Genomic DNA, 23,333 nt, shown 5'->3' on the forward strand with positions numbered 1-23,333 from the left:
CAAAGACTCTCCAGGAGCCCAGTGGATCTGGCCTGGATAGTGCAAGGTCAGTAACAATACAGCCAAAGGCAACAGATATGGGGAAAATATCTAACTACCCAATGTGGGATTATTCTTGCAAAAACCCTTCTGCTGGAATTACCCCCTACTCAGCGCATACAATGCAATGACTCAAAGCCTGAAAAGCTTCATAGCTTGCTCACCAAATCAGACCCTTCTACCTCCCCCACCCTCTTGTGTGTATATATGCGTGGGGGAGGGTATCCAATATCTCCAAATTTGGTCCCTGTTGTGTGTTACTCACATATCATGTATACCTTCATATCTCATTTAAATACATTTGCTTGATAAATATTAGATATAACTCAGAATCTTGCTGCAAGGGAGTTTGGGAAATATAATTGGCTTTTTAGATTCTACCTATAAGCACAGGATGGCCTGCTACAAGAGTCTTGAATTAGTACTTAGTGGACTGATCTTTCAGAGTGGGCAGGAGTGTTGCAATGTGTTGGAGTCTATATCATTAACTAGCACCCTTCTCTTCTTGGAGTAGAGGAAGTATTGCTGCCATTCCATGGCTACAGCATTGCCTACAGAGGTTTTATTCAAGACAATGAACATATTTAAAACAGTTAGGTCTCTTCTTCTTGAAAAAAACATTATTTTCCTCTCATGGAACTAATTGAGCTGTATTAACAGTGAAGAAAATTATTCTATTCAGATAGAACCACAAAAAAGAACTCAGAAGATTTCCTGAATCTTGTGTTTCAAGGGTCCCCTTAAATGATTGGATCACTTAGAAATTAGAAAATGACTGGGACAAGCAAGGGTCCTGGGAGGGACCCCTCTGTGGGGAAACAGGGTCCTACGACCAGCGTCATCCTTGTGAGTGCTGTAGCCCATGGAACAGACACCATCCTCTAGCAAGCACAAACATATGGCAGTTGCTTTTTACATTAGAAGCATTAGTGATATCTTGAAGTTCATTTAGGGCTTGCTTAGTTGGGAGGATGGTCATTGGCTTTTAAGTTGTCTGGCACCCGGGGCTTGTCCAAAATGTTCCTGGGATGGTCCATGGTGCAAGCTCAAAGTGAGATGTCTGTCCTGCAGGTGACTGAGGAAATGAATGGAAGTTGGTCAGCCAGCTCTGTTACAATCCACAATCTGCCACCAGGTGCTTGTTGAATTTCTCCACTCATGATAATGCCCATTCTTTTTTTTTTTTCTCCAGCTATTTCTAAAAGTTTTCCATCTCATTGCTCTGTCTGGCACAGCTGCCTAGCTTTCTCTTAGGTTTGATGATTCATCTTTACAGATCAAAAGAAAGGCCACTGTCTCAGAGCCAGGCTCCGCTGTGTGCAGCACACAGCTTTTGGCAGCTGACTATTGAATGGGAAAATGGGTCAGTAAAGTGATATTCCCAGCATTCTCCATTCTCTCTCCACCAAATAGATTTCTGTTGTTTGTTCTTTTGAAGATAAAAGAAGTTCCTCAACATTTTTTTCCCATTTTGGGAGGCTCTGTCATCCAGCCAAAAGAGGCATAGCTGTACTGTGCATACAGACTTTTCGAAGCTCTGGGACTTCGTGGAGAGAGTCTATGGTGTAGAATCTCCATGCAGGATGGCTCAGGACCTGCCTGCACCGCTGAGATTCTTTGGCTGGAAAAAGGGGTGCTGAGGACTTTTGTCCTTCCATTTGGACAGCAGGAGAGGCAGCATGGGGTACATTGTAGGACTTCCATGCTTCTTGGTCAGAGAGAAACCCTCTTTTTCAGTTTGGGCTCAGACTTTCATTTTGTGGCTATTCTGCTTATGGAAATGTTCGACAGCACCTACATCTTTATTTCCTGTTTATAATATTATATCCAAAGCAAGATCTGATTCTGTTTCTTTCATGTCAAAGTGATGTGTTTTGTATTCCAAACGGCAGACAGTAAATACAACATAGCATTGCTGTTAAGATGAAATGAAGATATATTATACATATATATGAAATTCCCCCAAAATAAACGAAGAATATTATTAAAGAAAAATGAAAATGAGGACCATAAGTAATGTGCTTGATAAATGTGCAATAATTTTGACACTATTTTCCTGTTTTCTACATCCTGTTGATGTAGGCATTTTCAGTGGTTTTTCTTTGTTTTCCTCTCTGTCTCTGTCTCTGTCTCTGTCTCTGTCTCTGTCTCTCTGTCTCTGTCTCTGTTTCTCTCCTCTCTCTGTCTCTCTCTGTCTGTCTGTCTGCCTGTCTCTCCTCTCTCTTAAGCCTGGTCTCACAACGAGGTCAGGCTGGTCTAGAAGTCACTGTATAGCTCAGGCTGATCCTGAATTCACAGTTCTCCTGTCTCACCTTCCTTAGTGGAGGTATTGCGTGGTAGTGCACCACCATGGCCAATGTTGAAGTGGGTATTTACCCCTCTGGTGTAAGAAGACCTGTGGTGATTGCAGTAGTAACTAGCCATGAGTTTCTCGTGTAGTTCACAGCTTAGCGTATTGTGTATCTGCTACTACTGAATAGGCACAAAATGCTCAAGTACAACCTGCAACTTCTGGTTTCACAGACGAGGAAACTGAAGCTGTAGGGAAGCCAGGCAGTTAGAGCAGGATTCCATCCTAACAAGCAGAGTTGTGGACTTAGACACATGGTAGTTTGAGTAGGGATCTCCTGTGCCACATACAGCTTCTCCCTGTGTAATTCAGTATAGATGTCATGACTCCTATGTAAAAGAGGTCATGAATTCCAGACGCATCCTAAATCTTTACCAGCTTTCCTGAGAATCATCCTGCTTGGACTTTCCCTGATCTTTGCTCCACACATTGTCTATGTGCTTTGTGCCAGTCAAGCCAAAGGTCCAAACTTCAGGAGATAGATGGATGGGACATGACTGGAGTGGATGGATGAAAGAATGGATGGTATATCCACCTGTACTGTCTTACCTGGCTCACTGGGGCACACTGTTCACCCACTGGTTTCCTGCATCTGCTGAGGAATCACTGCTAAAAGTTCACCAGGAAGAAGACTCTCCTGGGTGTTTAGATCTTGTCCTTAAGTCAAGAACTTTTGGTCCTGCTTGCCAAGGCAGACATAGGAACGAAGAACTATAAATATTTGTAGGGTTTACTTCACTCTATGTCTGCTTTCATCTCCCTGGGTAAATTCCACACTTTGGAGGCTCATTAGTTGTGCACACAGAATGCAGCTCTATAATAATTAGTACTAAAGAAGGCAGCATAATCGAACAACGTTCACACTAATTACTTTTGGGGCTGAGGATATTGGGTTTTCTCTTTCTAGAAGCTTTTGTATTTCTGCCTTCTAATTTCTGAATCAAGAATTATTTCTTGTGCTTTCTGTAGTTTGTCGTTTCTTTTCTTGAGCATCATACAAGTAGTTTATTTATTGGATATTTGTTATATGGCAAGCCTTATGCTAATTTATTGGCATGGCTTGTCTCCCTTAATACTCATAACAACTTATAGGAGTTTTACCACATTTTATAGTCTAGGAATTGTAATTTGTATAAGTTGACCCTCCCAGTAAGTGACCAATCTTGAAACTGAAGTTGAGATTTCTATACCAAGGACACCCAGAAGAATTTATAAAAATGAAATTGATAATTTGTTCTTTTTTTTTTGTGATGATTTAAAACAGCCAGCCATATAAATACATTTGGGGCCATTTATTATTTTTTTATCCTATTTATTTATTTATCTATCTATTTATTTATTTATTTTACAATACTATTCAGTTCTACATAATATCCACAGATTCCCTTGTTCTCTCCCTTCCTGCCCCCCTCCCTTTCCCCCCAGCCCAGCCCCCATTCCCACCGCCTCCAGATCAAGGTCTCCCCCGAGGACTGGGATTGACCTGATAGACTCAGTCCAGGCAGGTCCAGTCCCCTCCTCCCAGATTGAGCCAAGCGTCCCTGCATAAGTCCCGGGTTTCAAACAGCTAACTCATGCAACGAGCCCAGGACCTGGTACCACTGCCTAGATGCCTCCCAAACAGATCAAGCCAATCAACTGTCTCACCTATTCAGAGGGCCTGATCCAGTTGGGGGCCCATTTGGGGCCATTTATGATTGAATCCAATCAGACAATTCCTGGCTTAAGTTTCTTTTTGTATAGTAATTGCATTGAAACCAAAGGGCAACTTTTAGTACTGTATTCATCCAACTGAGGCCCTACAAGAAGGATGTAGTTTTTTAAAGTGAGGAATAGTAGATCAAGCCACCCTGCCATACTAGTGATCTCCCAGACAGAACCAGATAGTCTCGATTCTACTGTGAGCTTCGTGGAGGCTCTGGTCTCTCTCTCTATCTGCGGCATATCTGTCCTGTAACAAGGGCTATCAGGAGGGACTGACTCATCCACGCTCCCAGCAGTCCTGCTCAGCTCTGCACTGATGCAGAGCTGGCGGGAGCCCACAGGGAAATCAAAGCAGACTGGCTGGTGCTCAGGACGTAGAGGCAGTGAAAGGAAAGAAAACAAACAAAGGCTTTTTCTAGTAGAGTAAGCAATATTCATAGGAAAATTCATCAGAAATCCAAAGGCTGGGAGCAGGTAAAAGTGTTCCTGGGCTCCTTACAGGGTAAGTCTGGAGATATTTTTCATTGATTAAAGTGTTGATAGTATTCACTCTTAGGAGACTTTCAAAACCTATTTTTGTTCTAGAAATAAATTGAAACTCCTTATTTTCTGACTTTCATCTAGACACACAAGAATAATAAATTCAGCTGCTACAAAAGCTACTGTCGAGAATGTGAAAGATTCAGAGAGAGTGATAAAGATCTAGTCCTGACTGTGTTAAAGATGGGTCCTGGGGTCTCATCCACTTGGAACCAGGAGTGCCTGTGTGGAGATGTGAGAACAGGACTAATGTCGTGTGTGTTTGTGTGACCATTATTGAACATAAAATCTGACGTAAATTTTCTAGTGTTCATATTTATAATTAAATAATGGATTGGGCTCTGACATTTTTGTACACGTATGACAACATGCTTTGCTCACTTCACCTCCCATTACTTCCCATGTCTCCTTTCCACCTCTTTCTGGTCACCTCCCTCCCTCAGATAGTCTCTCCCTTTTGCTTTTATGTCATATGTCACACACCTACATATATAGATTTGGATTCTAAATATGACAGAAAACACACAGTGGTTCTCGCTTTCCCTCCTCTATAAGCCTCTTTATATTTTAAGGTGTGTACATGTGCATGTGCTAGGTGGGGATTGAAGTTAGCTGTCTTCTTCATTAGCTTCTCCACCCTGTCTGTTGAGACAAGATCTCTCACTGAACCAGGATCACCAATTTGGTTAGGCTGCCTGGGCAATGACCCTCTATGATTTACCTCTCTCTCTCATTACCTATGCTGGGTTACAGACACGCACTGCAGAGACCATCCTGGCAAAGCTTGTCCTTGTACGTGAGTTCTAGGGCTCTGAGCTCAAGTCCTCATACTCTTGCAACAAGCACCTTGCCTGCTGGTCCACCTTCCCAACCCCAGCCTCTTTTGTCCTCAACACCAATACGTTACAATTGCAGCATAGTCTCTTCTTCCATAGGCCAAATGAAAAAAAGCAAGAGACATATATTTTGACCTTCTATAGTGGGATATACATACATGAGCTGCTTTGGTAATAATTAAGTGATGTATTAGTTTACTAGACCTGCTATAACAAAGCATCCCAGACTCAGTACCCTAAACAACACATTTATATTTCTTCATGATTCTAGAAGCTACAAGTAAGAGAACAAGATCTGTGTAGGTTGTTATCTTCTGACATCTCTCCATTTGGCTTGGAAATGACTGATTTCTTCCAGTGTCCTCACTGTGTGTGAATTGTCTCTTCTGAGGACATCAGTCACCAGATTAAGACTTCATTTTGACTGAATTACTCCTGCAAAGGCTCTATCTCCAGATATATTGGCTCTATGAGACACATGGATTGAAATTTTAACATGGACTTTGGAGAACACATTTAACCCATAAAACCCTCATTTAATCCATGCCAATGATTTTTTGATCCCCCGAGAAAAATTCATATGGAAGCAAACAAGGAACAATTCAGAGGGTTATACTTTAGGATGCAAAAATCTTCACATCCTGAAGTTCAAGCTTCTCCTCATTTTGTGAATCATAAATTTTTATTGGTGCTGATCTTATATTAGAGTATTTATCAGGTATGGTGGTGGAAAACAATAGTGAGCTAAGTGGAAATGTGACATTTCTAACAGATCCCATCAATATAATTGCTTATCATTTATAATATGGCAAATGTTCTACCTGAGTCCTTGTTTGAGAAATAATATATTAAATATTTAGATATCTTCCCTGTTGCCTCAGGGTGGAAGAAGTCAGTAGGGAAGCCATTGCTGAGTGCAAGGTCATGGCAGTGGTTCACCAACTCAGGAAAGAGGAGAGATTTTTGCAGAAAAATCTCTGTGTGTGAATAGGTGGTTAAAATATGAGGATTATGCAATTACATTAGTGAAATAATAATAAAAAATTGTCCATTTTCTATCTGATATATTCAAGTGTCAAGCCAGTCAGTGACTCTGACACATGAACACATGGCTGGCTTTTCTCTTGTGTCAACTGTACATAGAAAGTACATTATGAAATTACTGAGAAAGCAATGAAGACATTATATGCCCTTCCCCTCACCTCACACACAAAAAAATGTGGTAAGTTGGCAGGAAAAGGAGTCTTGGATACTTGTAGAAAGGAAAATAAACTTGGCTTACATTATTTTATTTGTCATTATTACCTTTCACATTATTTATTGATATTTGTTTATTTATTTATAACAGTTTATGATAGGTGTGTGAGTTCCTCTGGAAAATACTTAACTTCTTTAGGGACTTTTATTAACTTGGTTCTATTTAGTTGAAATAAATAATCTTCCTGTAATGTACAACTGTGTATAATATTTAATATATTATATATTATTAATCCTATTAACAGTATATATTACTAAATGACTTTATAATGATTTAATATCAATATATTTTAATATTTAACAATATTTGTAGGTGATTTTTCCTGTCCCAACTGCCTACTCCCAAATAATCACTCAGAGGCTTAATATAAATTACAAATGCCAATAGCTCAGGCTTGTTACTAACTAGCTCTTACTAGCTCTATTAACCTATGTGCTACACTGAGGCTCATGGCTTTTGCCTCTGTCCCATTTTGTATGTCTGACTCATTCTCCATCAGGCTGGTGATTCTCTCACCCTGTCCTTTCTCATCTTATCATTCTCAGTTTGGCTCTCCTGCCTAATTTTATCTTGTTCAGGTACTGGCCAGTCAGCTTATTTATTAAACCAATCCCAGTGACATATATTCACACAGTGTATAAAGGATTATTCCACAGAAAATATTTATGTTTGTAATATAAATATATATATATAATACAAATATATATATATGTATATATGTATATAATTCAAGTGGAACTCGGTGAGAATTTAATAAAAGTCAGCATTTTTGGAGAGCTCAGGCAACTAGAACCTGGATCGAGGTAAAGAAAAGAGTCATGCATTTATGAGTCCACAAAGCTCATTGTCAGTTTTGAGGTGCAGTGTGAGAAATCATACATTTATTGTGAATGAGGTAGCTCATTCTTAAGTGCTAGTGAGTCACTTTAATTAGGTCTACCAAATATAGAAACTATTTTGATGATATACAGGCTTCAGTATGTATTTACACTATGATTTTTCTATATGGTAGTGATAGGTTCCTATTCATTTGGTAGGTTACTGTAATTTATTGACCCAAACAAACTCATAGTAGACTCCTGAGCTCTGAAAGCACAGCATGCACTTTTGAGTCTTTTATTTTACCCACTAGGATAGAGTGACTTATTTCTGTTGTTGTTATTGATTTCTCCCATTGCTTTACTGAACCAAAGCTACTTAGCTCAAGCCAACAGGAAACAAGGGCTGATATTTGACATCATTTCCCTCATAATTTCCTTTTTAGTTTTCTGTACATTTAATAGCCATATGAGATACAAGAACCACATAGTGTGGCTCATATTAATTCCTCTTCATTCTTCTTATACTGTCTTAGCCAGTGTTCTATTGCTGTGAAGAGATACCATGACCATGGCAACTCTTATAAAGAAAAGCATTTAATTGGGCCTGGCTTACAATTTCAGAGGTTTAGTCCATTATTATCATGGAGGGAACATAGCTACATGCAGGCAGACATTGCTCTGGAGGAGCTGCAAGTTATACACCCGGATCCACAGGCAACAGGGTTTTATTTGAGCATTTGAAACCTCAAAGCCCACCCCCAGTACCACACTTCCTCCAGCAAGGCCACACCTCCTAATCCTTGTCTAGCAGTGTGACTCCCTAATGACCAAGCATTCCATTCAAATGTAAGAGCCTATGGGGCCATTCCTATTCAAACCACCACATGACCTCTCTTCTTCCCTGTCATTTTTACTATGGAACTGAGATAAATCTGCCCCAGAACACTCACCTCTTCAATTTAATGTGGAAGTCCTGGTCCTTAAAGTGTTTGAATGGCTAACACTCTCTCAGGGCTGCCTTCTGACACCATTTCTCTCATCTTCCTAATATAGAGAATAGTTTAGAAGTTACTCTGTCAACTGCATAGCAGTTGTTCCTAAAGGACTGGGGAGAGAGGAAGGAGAGATGACTCATGTTCTTTGATTATTCAGTTTTGTGGAGCAAATTGACTGTGATAAGATTCCGTAGAAACTGCTGATAAAAATTTAGGTTAGAACTCACAAGAAATGAAGTTGTGATACAGATCTGGAGCTTCAAAATGCTCTGTTCTTCTATCCAGGAAATCATCTCCTTATTATCTATACTCAGACAAAAATTGTAAAGGTTCTTGGTTTGTGAGCAAAAACAACAAAAAGGGATGACAGCAATCCAAATGAACTACAAAAGAAGAACTGTTAAAAACAAATGGGATGCTTTATTTTATATGTCAGGGAATTCTAACTGGTCATGTGTCAAGGTTTATACAAGTATTGCAGAAAGTCGATTCAACAGATTTTTAAATATTTATTTATTTTCATTTTATGTGTATGAGTGTTTTGTCTACACATATGTCTGTGAACCAAGTATGTGCCTGGTGCCCACAGAGGTCAGAAGAGGGCATCAGATTCCCTGGGACTGGAGTTCTATGTAGATGCTGGGAACATAACCCAGGTCCAAGGCTAGAGCAGCAAATACTTTTAACCACTGCGCCATCTCTCTAGTACTCACAGTTTTCAGAGCATTCCTAATAAAAAACAATAGGAAGAAATACAAGTCGAATTTACCAATAGCCATTTTGTTTCCATATTGGGAAATGATAAACAACTCTTGTTAACATGTAAATGTTCCTATATTGTCTACATGAGCTCATGCTACATTTAAAAACAGGAAAGTTATTAATATTTCTAAGAATGATGAAATAACTCAGAGGAGATAAATAATCTTTTTTTCATACTGCATAGTATTCATAAACATTTTTCTTAGTAATTCATCTTCCTCGTGGATGCTCTCTATTTTATGTCACAGGAATCTGCAATGCATTTGCAGTAAATTAGCAAGAAAAATTGGCCTCAAAGCCATTAAAACCCTGGCATGATCTTTAACATAAGTGTGGCCTTTAAAATACTTTAAACATTTGAAATATACATATAGAACAATCTTGAAAACATTTCTCTTTGGATTTTTTGTGATGTCAACTCTTTGAAGATGCAGCTTGTTCCTTTCACCTTTCACTTTCACATAGGAGAATCTCAAGCTGCATCTGATCTATAGTGGAGATGGCATGCATATTTATTTCTCACTGAATAAATGGATGTTTGGGAGGCAGTTGTAGTGAAGTGGGATCTCAGAGGCCATCATCTCACACAGTACTCCCCATATTCCTCCATGAGGATGCAGGCTTTATTCTTACCAACTGGCAGAAAACAAATGCAGAGTGACTGATTTCCCCAGCACAGGGCTGATCTATGTCAGGCAGTGACAGGAAGCAATGCTGCAAGTTGGCGCTTGCTTTTTGGTATTCTCTTAACAAACGTCTCAGTGCTTCTGCATGAAGAAAATGGGCCCAGGATGAATTGCTATATGGCTCATATCATTCCTCCCCATTCTTATTATTTCCTTTGTCTTTCCTACTGATAGTTGTAGTTTGGCCTTTTTTTTTTCAGATTGCCAATTTACAAATAGTGACAAGGAAATTTATTATTAATTATGAAAGCTTGGCATTTAGCTAAACTTGGTTTTAACTAGGTCTTATAACTTAATTAACCCATATTTTTCAATCCATGTTTGGCCACGTGACTTCTTGCCTCATCTCCGTACTGCACATCCTGCTTTCCTCTGCATCTCCTTGGTGAATTGCTCATGCCTAGATTCCTCCTCCTCTTCCTTTCTTTCCCATGTAATCCCACCTATCCTCTCCTGTCTAGCTAATGGCCATTCAGCACTTCATTACACCAATCACAGCAATACATCTTCACACAGTAGACAACATCAGGTAGTTGCTATTCTTTGCAATAAGTCTCTTGGTTCTTGGAGACCATAATAATGATGAAGCTTATATTCATGATTCATAGCAATAGGAGGCATTTGGAATTTTACTGTTTTGTTAGAAAGCCTCAGGATTTTAGAAATACTTCTCAACACATTGCAAATACAATAGCATCTCTAATGTAATAGTGCTAACTGCTACAGAGCTACAACCATCTTGTGTCTGCATCCCAACTATGAGCATTATCCTGTATGAACTTAGTCATTGGCTAAGGAAAGGATGAGAGTTTACAAACCCAGGGAGCTAAAACATCAGTGTGTAGCCATGATGTATGCATGTCTCTATATTGTCTACATGCGCCCATAATACATTTAAAATGTCTGGAACAAGGATGTCCCTTAGGTATCACTGAAGGGACAAAGCAGACATTCTTCCAGGAGGTAGCCCTTCCTCTTGCATGTCTCACAGTTGCTCATTTCCTGGCAAGCATGTCTGCTTCACAGTCTCAGTGCAGGATGGAGAAAGTGATGATGAGCCTGGGGATTGCGTTAACATTTGGTATGTCATACCACTTGGTTCTGTTCAATGTGAACTAAGGTTCCCTACTGTTACACATTATTGTCTAGATCCTCCTGGCTCTTAATGCTTTGCACAGTGGCCACTACATGATCATTATAAAGCACTTGACTTTACCAAGTGAAGTTCTGCCCTAGATCAAGTGGGGACCCTCATGATCACACCAAAGCTTTGTCTTATGGTCACATTGAAAGACTACTGAAATGAAACTGACTTTATCCACAGAGTTAATTCAGGTCTCATTCTTAAAAATAAGAAAGCAATGTTAACCTTCCAAATGTGACCCATTATGTTCTCATATCAGTAAAAGAGAGATAGTAAGATTGAAAAGAAAAGGATGAAAAAAATAGAAAAAAAAAGAAAAGAAAAGGATGGAGCCATTTGATGCAATTCCTAATGGGTTTATGAGTGGATCTAGTATAAAGGGGGTTGATACCCTCTGTTTGATTTACTCAACTCTGTATGATCCTTTAGACAAAGCTCCCTTTGACTACATACTATATGGTCCATAGTTTTACTATAAAGAGCTGCCTGAATATGTTAGTAGCTGTCAAGATCCAAACTAGATGCACATTGGAGCTGTTTGCTTAGAAAGAAAAAAAGTGAATGCTAATGAACATTTCCAGTTGAAGGGACTGTGAAAGCATTGGAACTAAGCAAGGCTACTAAAGCCTTCCATCAAGAAGAGGCCTGGTTTATTCCTAAGAGAGGCCAGCCTGCTACGTAAGTTTTCTAAGCAGGACCCTCAAACATGTTTGACATTCCAAATGGAGGCAACCAACATAGTAACAAGCATGTTTAACTATTCACATAGATAGGCTGTGTTCTTCTTGCCTATTCTTATATGTACTCCCTCAACTCTTGTTTGTACACATACACATACTGGCAACTTCACAGGAGCAAACATCTTGTGTGTTGATCTTGGCCAGTTATAAGAAAATTGGCATTCCTTTCATAGATTAGTACCTTGATGCTATTTTCTTTTTCTTTTAAATTGCAGCAGAATCAAAGAAGAAGAAAAAGGAAGGCAAGAAGCAGGAGAAGATGCTGGATTAAAAGGTGCCACCTTCCGTGGACCAGGAAAAGAACATCAGCAAACAGGATAGTTAACTATTACATTTATACCTACTGTAGGCTTTTTATTCAACTGTTATCTGTAGCTTAAGTATGTGATAAGAAAAGAAAATTTTTTGTAGTAGCGTTTTTTTTTTGTTTGTTTTTTTTTAAATGTATACCATAGACCCAATAGGGGCTTATAATAAAGGACTGTAATACTGTTTAGGAAGTTGAGCTGTAGTATGTGATAGGTGGTAGGCAATTGAGGTAAGTTTTTTGAAGTTATGTGATATTTCACAGTTAAATCTTTTTTTCTTTAATTTTTTTTTTACATTTTTCCCTCCTCGAGCAACAATTTAAATGTTACAACCATGTAAACTACTTCTCTTGCTAGATAGATTTTCACCTAAACTTTTTTTTTTTCCAATTGAGAAAAATATATACTAAACAAAGCAGCAATAAAATATAATCATTCTATTGGAGAGAAATACATTGTTTTCTGCTGGTGGATGTTTTCTTTAAAAATTAGCAAATCAAGAGAAGGAGAAAGGCAAAACAATGATGTAGTAAAATGTTGATTTTTGTTTTATAAGAAAAGCATTAAAATATGAAACTCTTTCACTTTGGCAGAAACTTTGGTTTCTTGATGAAATCATTTTTCCATCCGAGGGAAAAAAAAATCTAGGGAAATAAATCAAATTGATGCTGAATAAAAGGTGCTTTGTGTGCAGTAATTTCATATTGTAATTCTCCTTTTGTCAGCCATGCTGTAAAAGTCCATCATGCAAGCTAGTTAAATTCTTCATGGGCACAAACATTACTCAAGTGTTTTTTCTTTTCTTTTGTGTTTTGGTAAATTGTACAGGCCGAGCACCCCTAAACACCAAATCTGATGTGCACCAAAGCCTCAACACTTTTTTGCACAGACCTGACCTCACACATGGAAACTTGCACCCATGGTTCTGGGGAAGACTCAGAGCAGAAATGCAGGCACATAGAAGTATTGCATACACTTACCTGGGATTATGTGTACAAGATGTATAAGAAACAAATCAATGTTTAGTGACAAATCTCATTCCTGAGACATCTCATCTTGTGCAGCCAAATTATGAAGTTAAAAAAAAAAAAAGATTAAATCTGGTACACCTCATTCCAAACACTTTAGATAAGAGACTTTTGATTTGTATCAGTATTAAGGAAGTCAACAAATTCCAATAAGGCTTCAATTAGTCTAGTGTTTAAGGCAAGAGAAGAAGGTTTATCCATTGAATGAGTTTGGGCTAGCTTGATACAAAACAGATCAAGACCATAGGGACAAAATGCAAACCGAGAGTTTCCAGAAACCAAGAATTTGCACTCTGTTATATACCACAAATCCAGAAGAGTTTGAGGGCTCCCTCCTTTGCTGACATCAAAGTGCAGTCTTGAGTAAACAAGCCAACACTTCTGCCTTTCAGGAAACAAAGTCTACGAAAAGTTGTTGAGTGTGGCACAAAGTCTTGACATAATCAGATTTGATAAGCAGATACCTGTCTAACAAGATGATTACAAACCCTTTTTCAGAGACGGTAGTTCTGCATATCATGGGATAGCCACAAAACATCTAATTACATGTGGCTGTGATGTGCAGCCAACGATATCAGCAGGTAAACTATGCAGATCATCTTGTCTAAGACTCCACCTGAGCTGGGAATGTAGTTGGAAGATTTCTCCGGTCCTGCCCCAGCCCGGTGGTTGGGATGAATCTCTTGCACCCATGTCCCACAGCTGCTTGGTCCCAAATAAACACACAGAGGTTTATATTATTTACAAACTGTATAGTCTATGGTATGCCTTTTGCTAGCTAGCTCTTATATCTTAAATTAACCCATAACTATTAATCTATGTATTGCCACATGTCCGTGGCTTTACCTGCATCCCATTACATGCTGCTCCCTGGATGATAAGATGGTGTCTCTCTGCTTCTCCTTTCCCTTCCTGTCTGTCTGTTTGGATTTTCCACCTGCTTCAAAGCTGCCTTGCCACAGGCCAAACGGCTTTATTTATCAACCAATCAGAGCAATACATATTCACAGCATATAGGGAGACATCCACAGCATAGGAATGCTGAAAAGTCTATTTCAGCACCAAGTCAAAGCCAGCTGCCAGTGGGGAACTTAAAAAAGATAAACTTGCAGGCATCTTAGGTATTGGTGCTTAATAAAATCAGAGTACCCTGTAAAGCGCAACTGACAGAAACGTGAATAGTAAATGTAGTCCTTTTATGTGCTGGCCTTAATAGGAAAAGGTATTCATGGGGATGGATGGAAAAGAGGATAGAAAGGCAGTGTCTCAAGTGGGGTTTTGACAGCATATTACAAAAGGGCGGGATGATGAAAGAGTCTGCAGTAAGTTTTTTTAGACTCCAGATTAACTCTGTCAGTCATCATCATGTAAGAAAAGCAATAGACCATGAATCAATAATGAATTAAAGTGAACTAGAACAGAGTCTCCCAAGGGAAAGGCAGCCCTGAAAATAACCATGACGTGCTCCTTTAGTCACAGGACAAGGCAGGAATCCAAGCAGGCAGGGTTCTCTGCCATGTCAACCAGGACTCTCAGGATACTCTATAACAACTCCCCGATTCACTGTAAAGAAAAAAAAAAGGAATGGCAGTCCTAATCATCCTCATTCCCTCACCACGCACATATTCAACTCTCCTTACATTCTGAGAACTTCGAACATCTTGTTAAGATGTTAAGTGCACAGAAGCACTGAACTGGTGTAAGAAACTAATCACCAAATCAATGGTGCTCACAAACAGGAAAACAACAGACTGCCACTCACTGTATATAGTGCCAAGAAAGTGCCCTCTCCTTAAGTGTCCCCACTTTTTATCAATGATATTTCAAAGTTTATTGTTACTGAAAGATTGGAAGAGAAATGTAAGGAAGCCAACTTCATTTCCTCAAACTCTTAAAGAAGTGATTTCCATCCTATATTTGGGAAGATGCTAAGCCGCCTTGCTTGTACCCTGATAAAAATACAACTTCCCATGGAAGAGAAAGGTTCTTTGCTCAGTATATTGTGCAGATCCTCCAACTTTCCAAGAGATCCTGAAGGTTTGATACTGTTATCCTCAGGTATGAAGAGAGTTGTTGTAAGAACAGTGGGACTACATCGTCCCAGAATGACTTCACATCTTGTTAGCTCTGTTGGAGAGGAACATAACAGAGAATTTATCTCTGAGTATTTCCCAAGGAAAGATTGGTAAAATAGGTAGATGGAGAGGCTTAGGTCTCAGCTGTATCCATAGAGTTTAATTCTTGGCGTCTATTAGGTTTTCTCTGTCTCTGTGTATGTGTGTAGTTTGTATTTGTGTGTCTCTCTCTGTGCTTTATCAATGCCCCCTTCCCTTCCTCCCTCTTTCTTCATGCATAGGAGAAACAAAGATTGTCTTTGGTTACAGTATGACCCCTTGTGAAATATCCTCTTGATACACTGCTCCTCTAAGTATGTCAGCTGTTGTGTGGTAAACCTGTAGCTGAAACAGAGACTCAAACACATTACTATGAATCTTCTGTTGGGGCTTCCTTAACTTTCCACAATAATCTTTCTGGCACTTGAATCTCCAAGCATCACTGGATTTACCTACTTGTGACAAATATGAAATCTAGTTATAGTGTGCAAGGTTCTACTTTTTCATGAGAAAATTATTTGAACCTTCATTGAAGATACAGATATATAGGGAAGATATGGATCTCCAAATGCTGTATATGTTGACATTAAAACACAAATGACAGTTGGGCGGTGGTGGCACATGCCTGTAATCCTAGCACTTGGGAGGCAGAGGCAGGTGGATCTCTGTGAGTTCGAGGCCAGCCTGGTCTACAGAGCTAGTCCAGGACAGGCTCCAAAGCTACAGAGAAACCCTGTCTGGGAAAAACAAAAAACAAAAAACAAAAAAACAAAACAAAACAACAACAACAACAACAAAAACCCACAAATGAGCTTGTAATATGTCAGGTTACATTTCTAGTGTCAGGTTTATAAAATACCTAATTTATTATTTACTATAGGGGGAATGTTGTCACAAATCCCAGGTCTTGAGGGATCAGGAAAATTAACTGTGAAAAATGAACACAAACTTGAATATAAGAACAATTGCTCATATTGTCAATTTCACTCATAAGAACTGTATTATCAGAAGATATGTAGATGTAGACATTATTCTTATTTTCAGGGGCTCAGAATTATTGGCCCTATCTTTAAAATTGCCAGCATCACAAATTGAATATTATATCTAAATGCGTAGTACTGGACATCATTCCAGAGGGAAGGAAAAACCTCACAACAATCAATAAAGGAGACAGATAGATGTGCTCACTCTCCCTCTATCTGTTTGTCATCTATCAATCACCTATTTAATCTATCTATCTATCTATCTATCTATCTATCTATCTATCATCTATCATGGTGCTCACCAAGTCAAATAAGATCTATCTAATGACAATGAATTAGTATTATTCAAAAACACTCTTTGGAAAGAATACAGGCAGTTTGCGTATGAGGAGGACATATCAGTGAAACATTGAGAGTTCATATAGTAAGCAGTAAAGATTTACAAAAAAAATTATCTAATTTGTCTTACAAAGGAAAACTCTTTAGATCTCCTAACTATAGCACATACCATAGTTAAGGTCTATTGAGTGCTGTCAGGCTGCCTTCATTTCTCACAAACGTCTTTAGATTTGCACATTTATCTCCCATGGTGTACCACATTCCAGGAATACCTGTTCTTTCCAAACTGTGAACTCATATCAGCTTGATTTTATAAATGTTTTAGACAATTACAGTATGTAGTGGTTGAGGGCATTGATAACCTCGTGAATTACACTGTGGCACAATCACAGTGTTGACCTTCCCTATGCCCTGTGAAGTGAAATGCTATTTTTTAACAAGTAAAAAGAAACTTTCATTGTGTGGTCTCTTTTTTGGGTTAACAGGTGAGCTAGCTCAGTGAACAGCTTGCCTGTCCTCAGCCTGAGAAACGGATGTTCTTTTCCTGCCAAGGTGAAGAGGCTTGCTTCAATCAAAGCCTCAGTTGCAGTTCCAGCATTCTAGATTCCAAGTATTCTAGATGAAGAAAGTAAATCCTACAACTGAATTTCTTACTAGTTTATATTGGAAGTTTACCAATCTTATAGCCAGGATCAAAGGAGAAATAATAAATATCTATTTTGAGGTATTGGTAGGAAAGAGGGCTGGATTCAGGCTGTTACCCTACTATGTCCTCTAACGTCTAAACTTTTTGAGACTTTCCCTGTACATTAAGATGTCTAATAAGCTAAATATATTGCTTTGAGTAGCATTTGACCAGAGTTTCCAACCATTTAATAAAGAAAGTTAGCCCAAGGTGGGAAATTAAATTCACACTTCTGATTAAGTACTACACCCCAATCAAGAATTCTAACCATAACCAAAACGAGATTATTTTATTTTAAGAAGTGTACTTCCAAAGACTTTTTTGAACAAATAAGAATCTTGGTTAATTATACAGATTAATGCCTGAAAATCTGCTTGGGTGTGTTTCTGCTTCTAAGCATGGATCATACATTTCTTTCCATAGGCTATCCTAACTTAAATTCATTAACAATTCATGCATTCACTTGTTTTGCATCTTTTTTACATGTTCAACACTGTTACAGATGTTGGAAGTTCAGCAAAGAACAAAATGACAAACATCTTGGTATTCAGGAAATTGATGTTCCTATGGAGAAAAGACACACTGAATGATGTTGCAGTTTATTGCCTCACAACATAAAATTGATGTGTTAAAGTGTGGTCATGTCATCTCATATCATGTCATGTTTGTCCCCATTGTTCCATGAGTCTTTTGTCCCATATGATGCTAATTTGAGGAACTTAATGTCCATTATGGCTCACACAAGTGACTTCTTACAGAAATAGACAAAGACTAATTAAGTCAGATTGGATGTGTAGGTGGTCTCGGTACTTCATATTTTCCATACATCATTTTCCCCAGAAAGTGTATCCATCAAGATAACCAGTCTTTTCACAAGGCCTCACAGGGCACTCCAAAGTTCAGAACTGAAAACCACCAAGCCTTCATAGGGCTCAACCCAGGATCTGGCCACCTCTTTAGCCAAAACCTAATGGTTAAATGAAAGAAGGACCCAGAAGGAAAGGCCGTATTTTACGGACAGAATTAAATAACAAAGTTAAACCGGTGTCATAGGCTATTGGAGGCAAATTAAGAGATGAAGTGGAAATATATATATATATATATATATATATATATATATATATATATATATATATCACAAGTACAATAGAGAAAAAGAAGGCAGTCAAAGCAATCCATAGTGTTGGAGCAGGGTAGTCACATACGATGACCAAGGAAAGCCTTCTAGAGATAAGACATGGTAGTCAAGTATACAGCTTGGATAGGTGAGCAAATCTACCACGACCTTGGAAAAGAACTGAACAAATATAGAGGACAGTCAGTGCAAAAGCTCTTAGATGGGAGTTTCTAGAAAATTCCAGGAGTACTGAGGAATCAGTGGATTAAGCAATGCAAGCAAAAGGAGAAGGTCCAAGAGGTTAGGAAATAATGATAATGAGCTGTGTAGCAATGAGGTCCAGGAGCTGAAAGAATCATTTGGTTTCTCTTGTGAGGGACCCCACTTCCCCAAGCAAGGGAAACAAGCAAGAGACTTTGAGGTTGGAATTTGTTCGAGGATTTCAAATGTTCAATTACAAAACTGGTAAGTATCTCATCCCCTATTATTTTCCTCAAAATTCATATAAGTGGAAAACACCCTCAGCTGACCTATTCTAGTTTAGTAAGGTGCATGATACACTTCTCAATTTAATTCATTAATCAATGTCGTATGGCAACCTGTCAAAAGAGATCCTTAGTGTACGGTCACAGGAAGGTTCTGGAGGTAAAAACACTAGTACTAAACATATCATTGTCCCATATACTTATGAATTTCATTCTCAGTATCCCAGTCAATAATTTTACCTCCCACTTCTCCAATATATATTATTAGCCTGAAAGTAATGTTGATCTCATTTTTATGACCTTAGCACAATAATAAATTCCCCATACTCCACGGTCCCTGGAGATCTGTAAGCATCAGTTTCTGCAAAAGTTAGTATTCATTAGTCACAGGTAGTAAAAACTATTATTTTAAAGCAGTGTGTGTGTGTGTGTGTGTGTGTGTGTGTGTGTGTGTGTGAGAGAGAGAGAGAGAGAGAGAGAGAGAGAGAGAGAGAGAGAGAGAGAGAGAGAGAGAGAATTTCTCTCATAAGTACATTCAGCAGCTCTGGGGATTGAGAAGGATAGAAGAATGAGAATGTTGAAAGATGCAGTACTCAGAACTTTTTTTTTTTTTTTTTTGGTTTTGGTTTTCCAAGACAGGGTTTCTCTGTGTAGCTTTGTGCCTTTCCTGGAATTCACCCTGTAGCCCAGGCTGGCCTCAAACTCACACAGATCCACCAGCCTCTTGCTCCTGAGTGCTGGGATTAAAGGCGTGCACCACCACCACCTTGCTACTCAGAACATCTTAATAGTTTTTCACACGATTAGTTCCAATCAATTGAAGTCTCAATGTTCCTTCTGAGTAAGGGACTTTGGATGGCCTCATAAGGGTCAAATGATTCCTTTCTTGTGAGAGTTTGTGGTCTCATAGATAGCCTACCAGAATCACATGGAAGTGAAGGGGAAGAATTCTTCAAAGAATGTTTCACTTCTCAGAAACACAAAGGGGATATTAGAAAGCACTAAAATGATGTGCACTTTAATTAATTGATTGAATATTAAGATTTAAAAAAATAAATTCTAGAAATTTTGCATTTTCCTGAGTTCCAACTTTATACAAATTGAATGCCAAGAAAGAGGTTTGGTGGGCAACGAAGAGCCATTTGTAGTTTCAGTAGAATCCAAAGCAACTGACAGCATTTCCACAGAATTTTAATTTGTCACCTGTAAGTGGTTTATACCATCAGCTTGATCAGTGAAATAGTTAAGGTGGGAAATTAATTTGGCAAATCATCAAACTTTTCGAACTGAGAAATAATGAAGGTCATTTGGAACTGCCTCATATTTGCTTCTGGCTGCCCACTACTTTCTCTCTTGATTTTTTTCCTCTTCTATTATTTCTGCAATACTGTTTTCTGTTTTCTTGTGATCTCAAGAGGTCTGACTTCACAATAACCTAGTACTTCATGCACCAGGGGCCTGGTATCATATAGAGTGACTACTTCCCAAATAGGGAAATGGATGTTCCCACCTAACCGGTTATCAACTTTTAGGTCCTCTGCCTTCATGTCCCCACATTTCCCTTAACATACTAAGTCTCATCGTAGACTTTATAAATCATTCTCTACTCAGTTATTTAATATGGTCTGGTAAAATAACAAAAGTTAGGATCACATTTACTTTGTTTCTCTTACATACACATCAAACTCAGAACCAGATCTGGGCTTTGATACCAGAGATAAAGTCTTGAGTTTACTTCAACATTTCCCCTGACCCCAAATAATTTGTTTGTAGTCATCCCAGAATTGCAGCGGCCTCTTTAAGACTAGGGTCCGTTTTCCTCTTCCTGACCTTCTTCATTAGCAGACCATTACCACCCTAAGTCCAGCCTTGCTCTGGACAGCTTACTAGAGCAGCATAGACTGGTGGAGTACAATCCCATTCTCCAGGCCAGGACTCCACATTCTGCTTGGCTTTACAACTGTGGTTTCCTTGTTCTCTGTGTTATATTTCAACACACATTTTCATTTCTTGCTCGGCCTCCCCTTGTCAGGTCATCTGAGCCCTGTTCATGTTTTCTCCATGCTGTAATTGGTTCTTCCTACTACGCTTGTCTTACCTTCTGCAGCTGTTTCATCTTCAAATATCTTCTTCCTTTCTTTAAACATCCCTCGCCCATGCATACATAATCTTTGTTTCTAGATGCAACCTTCTAAAACCAGCCCCTTTATTTTCAAGTGGGCACTGAGAAAGGGGAGTTCATTTTCATAGAATCAAAATGAATAAAAGAGAGTGGAAAAACAGGGAACAGGATGTAAAGTGTGAAATCTTGCTTACTCATACAGTATTAGCATTTGCCTTAAGTACCAAGTTCTCAAGCCTCCTAGAGAAAGCTAATAGATGGACCAACTTAGAGGCTGTAGGAATATACAAAAAATGGAGGATACTAAAGACAAAATTTACCGCTGAAAAATATTCTTAACATTTTGCTTCATAAACCTTTGTGACTATCTGGAAAAACCTGTGTTTTTAACAGAATAGTATCTATGAAACTCAAAATATATTTGATTATAAATGACTGCAGTTATATTTAAATACTACTGTCATTATATGAAGAAAACAAAATTTTTAATAGAAATACTCTGGCTCTTTATTAACAAATTAAGACTTTATAGTGAGGAGTAGGAGCTACTGAGAGTGGCCATGTATCATAACAGCACTTGTGTATATCTGCAGCAACTGTAATGTGGCTAGAGACTGTACTTTCAATCAATGCCAAGTCCACAAATATAGTGCATGCTATTGCGGTTTACCAGTCTTACTTACAAGGGAGAAAACAGTTGACTTTTAGTTCCATTGTGCTGCATAAAAATAAGCACACTTTCCCCTAGCTAAGTAATAGATTATTGTATCAATGATGAAGCAAGAGCTTTGGAATTTTTATTACAATAAATAGCAATTATTAGTGTTTCATTAGGTTAATGTAATAACTGTAGCCTAGGAGAACAAAATAAACTATAGCAAGAGCTACAAACATGAATTAGAGTTACAGTGAGATGTCTCTTTTCATTTGTTTTGTATGAATTTAATAATATAAAAGCATGTTTAATAACTCAGTAAAATTGCTTGAGATAATTCATAATACATTTTTATGTTTTCTTCCATATATTCTTCTCTATGAATACACAGATAGAAATGCTGAAGTATACACTCAGATTGAATCTGAATAAAATATTCTAGAGAACATAGCCAAGTTATTATTATGTAAATAGTTTCACATTTTAGACACTCATTTACCTTCTAATCTGTCCTTTTATGAGAGGGCTCAGAATGTTAGATTTATGGATGACATTCAGACTAGTCTCTCAAATTTAGGACACATCTCACAGCAAAACAAACAAACAACAACAACAACAATGAAAACCCACTTCATTTTTAATAGACATTTAAGTGAGCACAGGATCCACTGGACCCAACACAGGCAGCTTTGGCTGGAGCTGGTTAGTCCAGCCCAAGATGGCAAAAGCTTTTTAAAGAGCAAAGCTAAAATATCAGAGCTTGGGATATACATTTGTGTAGTGTCAGCACTGCATTCTAGAACATGTAAGGAACTAGAATTATCAATTAAAAAGCAAGTAAATTTCAATTTCAAGTAATAAGTAAACATTTTTAGTATAAACATGTCCCAAATGATGTATGGAACATTCCTATACAAACACATTATTTGTACAGAAACTGAAATTTAAACTGTGTGCATTTTGCATTCTGTGTGCCAATCTTAGGGTATATTCTATGGATAGACACAATGGTATTTATATGCTGCAGTGGTGGTCAAAAGAATTCACTGATAAGATTTTCTACTAGAGATAACATAAATTTAACACTTTATAAGCAAGGATACATTTTTTGATTAGGACACATGATTTAACATCTTGGCAAGAATCTGTGAACTAAACTCCCTGTTGGAGGAGTTATGAGATCAGAGAAAGCAGGGGTTCAGAGAGTGAGGTAAAAAGCCTGGAGGGTTCAAATCAAAGGTTAAAGGAAAACAGCATCAATCTTAAGGGAGTAGTCAATCTGGAGACGCAAAACTCCTTAGAGGATCTTTCTGTCCTATGAACCCAGGGACAAACTATTGACTAAGGCCACCAGGTCATCAGGAAACCACTTCTTGAAGGAATACCAGCCTTGATAAGGAATTCAGTGGGTGTTGATGCTTAAAAGTCAACACCCAGGAATTTCAATTGCCTTAACAAACATAAGGTTTGAGGAATGGCCAAATAGACTGGACTGTCAGAGAATTTAGGAAATGGATATTGGAGCCCTTAGATTGGTTGTCCTAGGTAGAGACAAAAACAGAGTAGTGAACAAGGCAGCTGGTAATGATGACACAGGATATTTGCAACCAGGGAAAAGTGGA

At 38.4% G+C, this 23,333-nt stretch overlaps 1 protein-coding gene across 2 annotated transcripts in view; it reads left to right on the top strand.

The window, feature by feature from the left end:
• Window positions 1-12,880, top strand: part of Ptn (pleiotrophin) — an 85,734-nt gene extending 72,854 nt beyond the window's left edge. Inside the window, exon 5 of one of the 2 annotated variants that reach the window (XM_028866091.2) lies at window positions 12,091-12,880. In XM_028866091.2, coding sequence (XP_028721924.1) covers window positions 12,091-12,146 — 56 coding nt within the window. In that variant the 3' untranslated portion in view covers window positions 12,147-12,880. The remainder of the gene's footprint in view (window positions 1-12,090) is intronic. The other variant, XM_028866089.1, reaches the window with a different exon arrangement.
• The last annotated feature ends 10,453 nt before the right edge of the window (window positions 12,881-23,333 follow it).

The sequence above is a fragment of the Peromyscus leucopus genome, chromosome 3 (assembly GCF_004664715.2).
Source record: "Peromyscus leucopus breed LL Stock chromosome 3, UCI_PerLeu_2.1, whole genome shotgun sequence".
Classification (NCBI taxonomy): Eukaryota; Metazoa; Chordata; class Mammalia; order Rodentia; family Cricetidae; genus Peromyscus; species Peromyscus leucopus.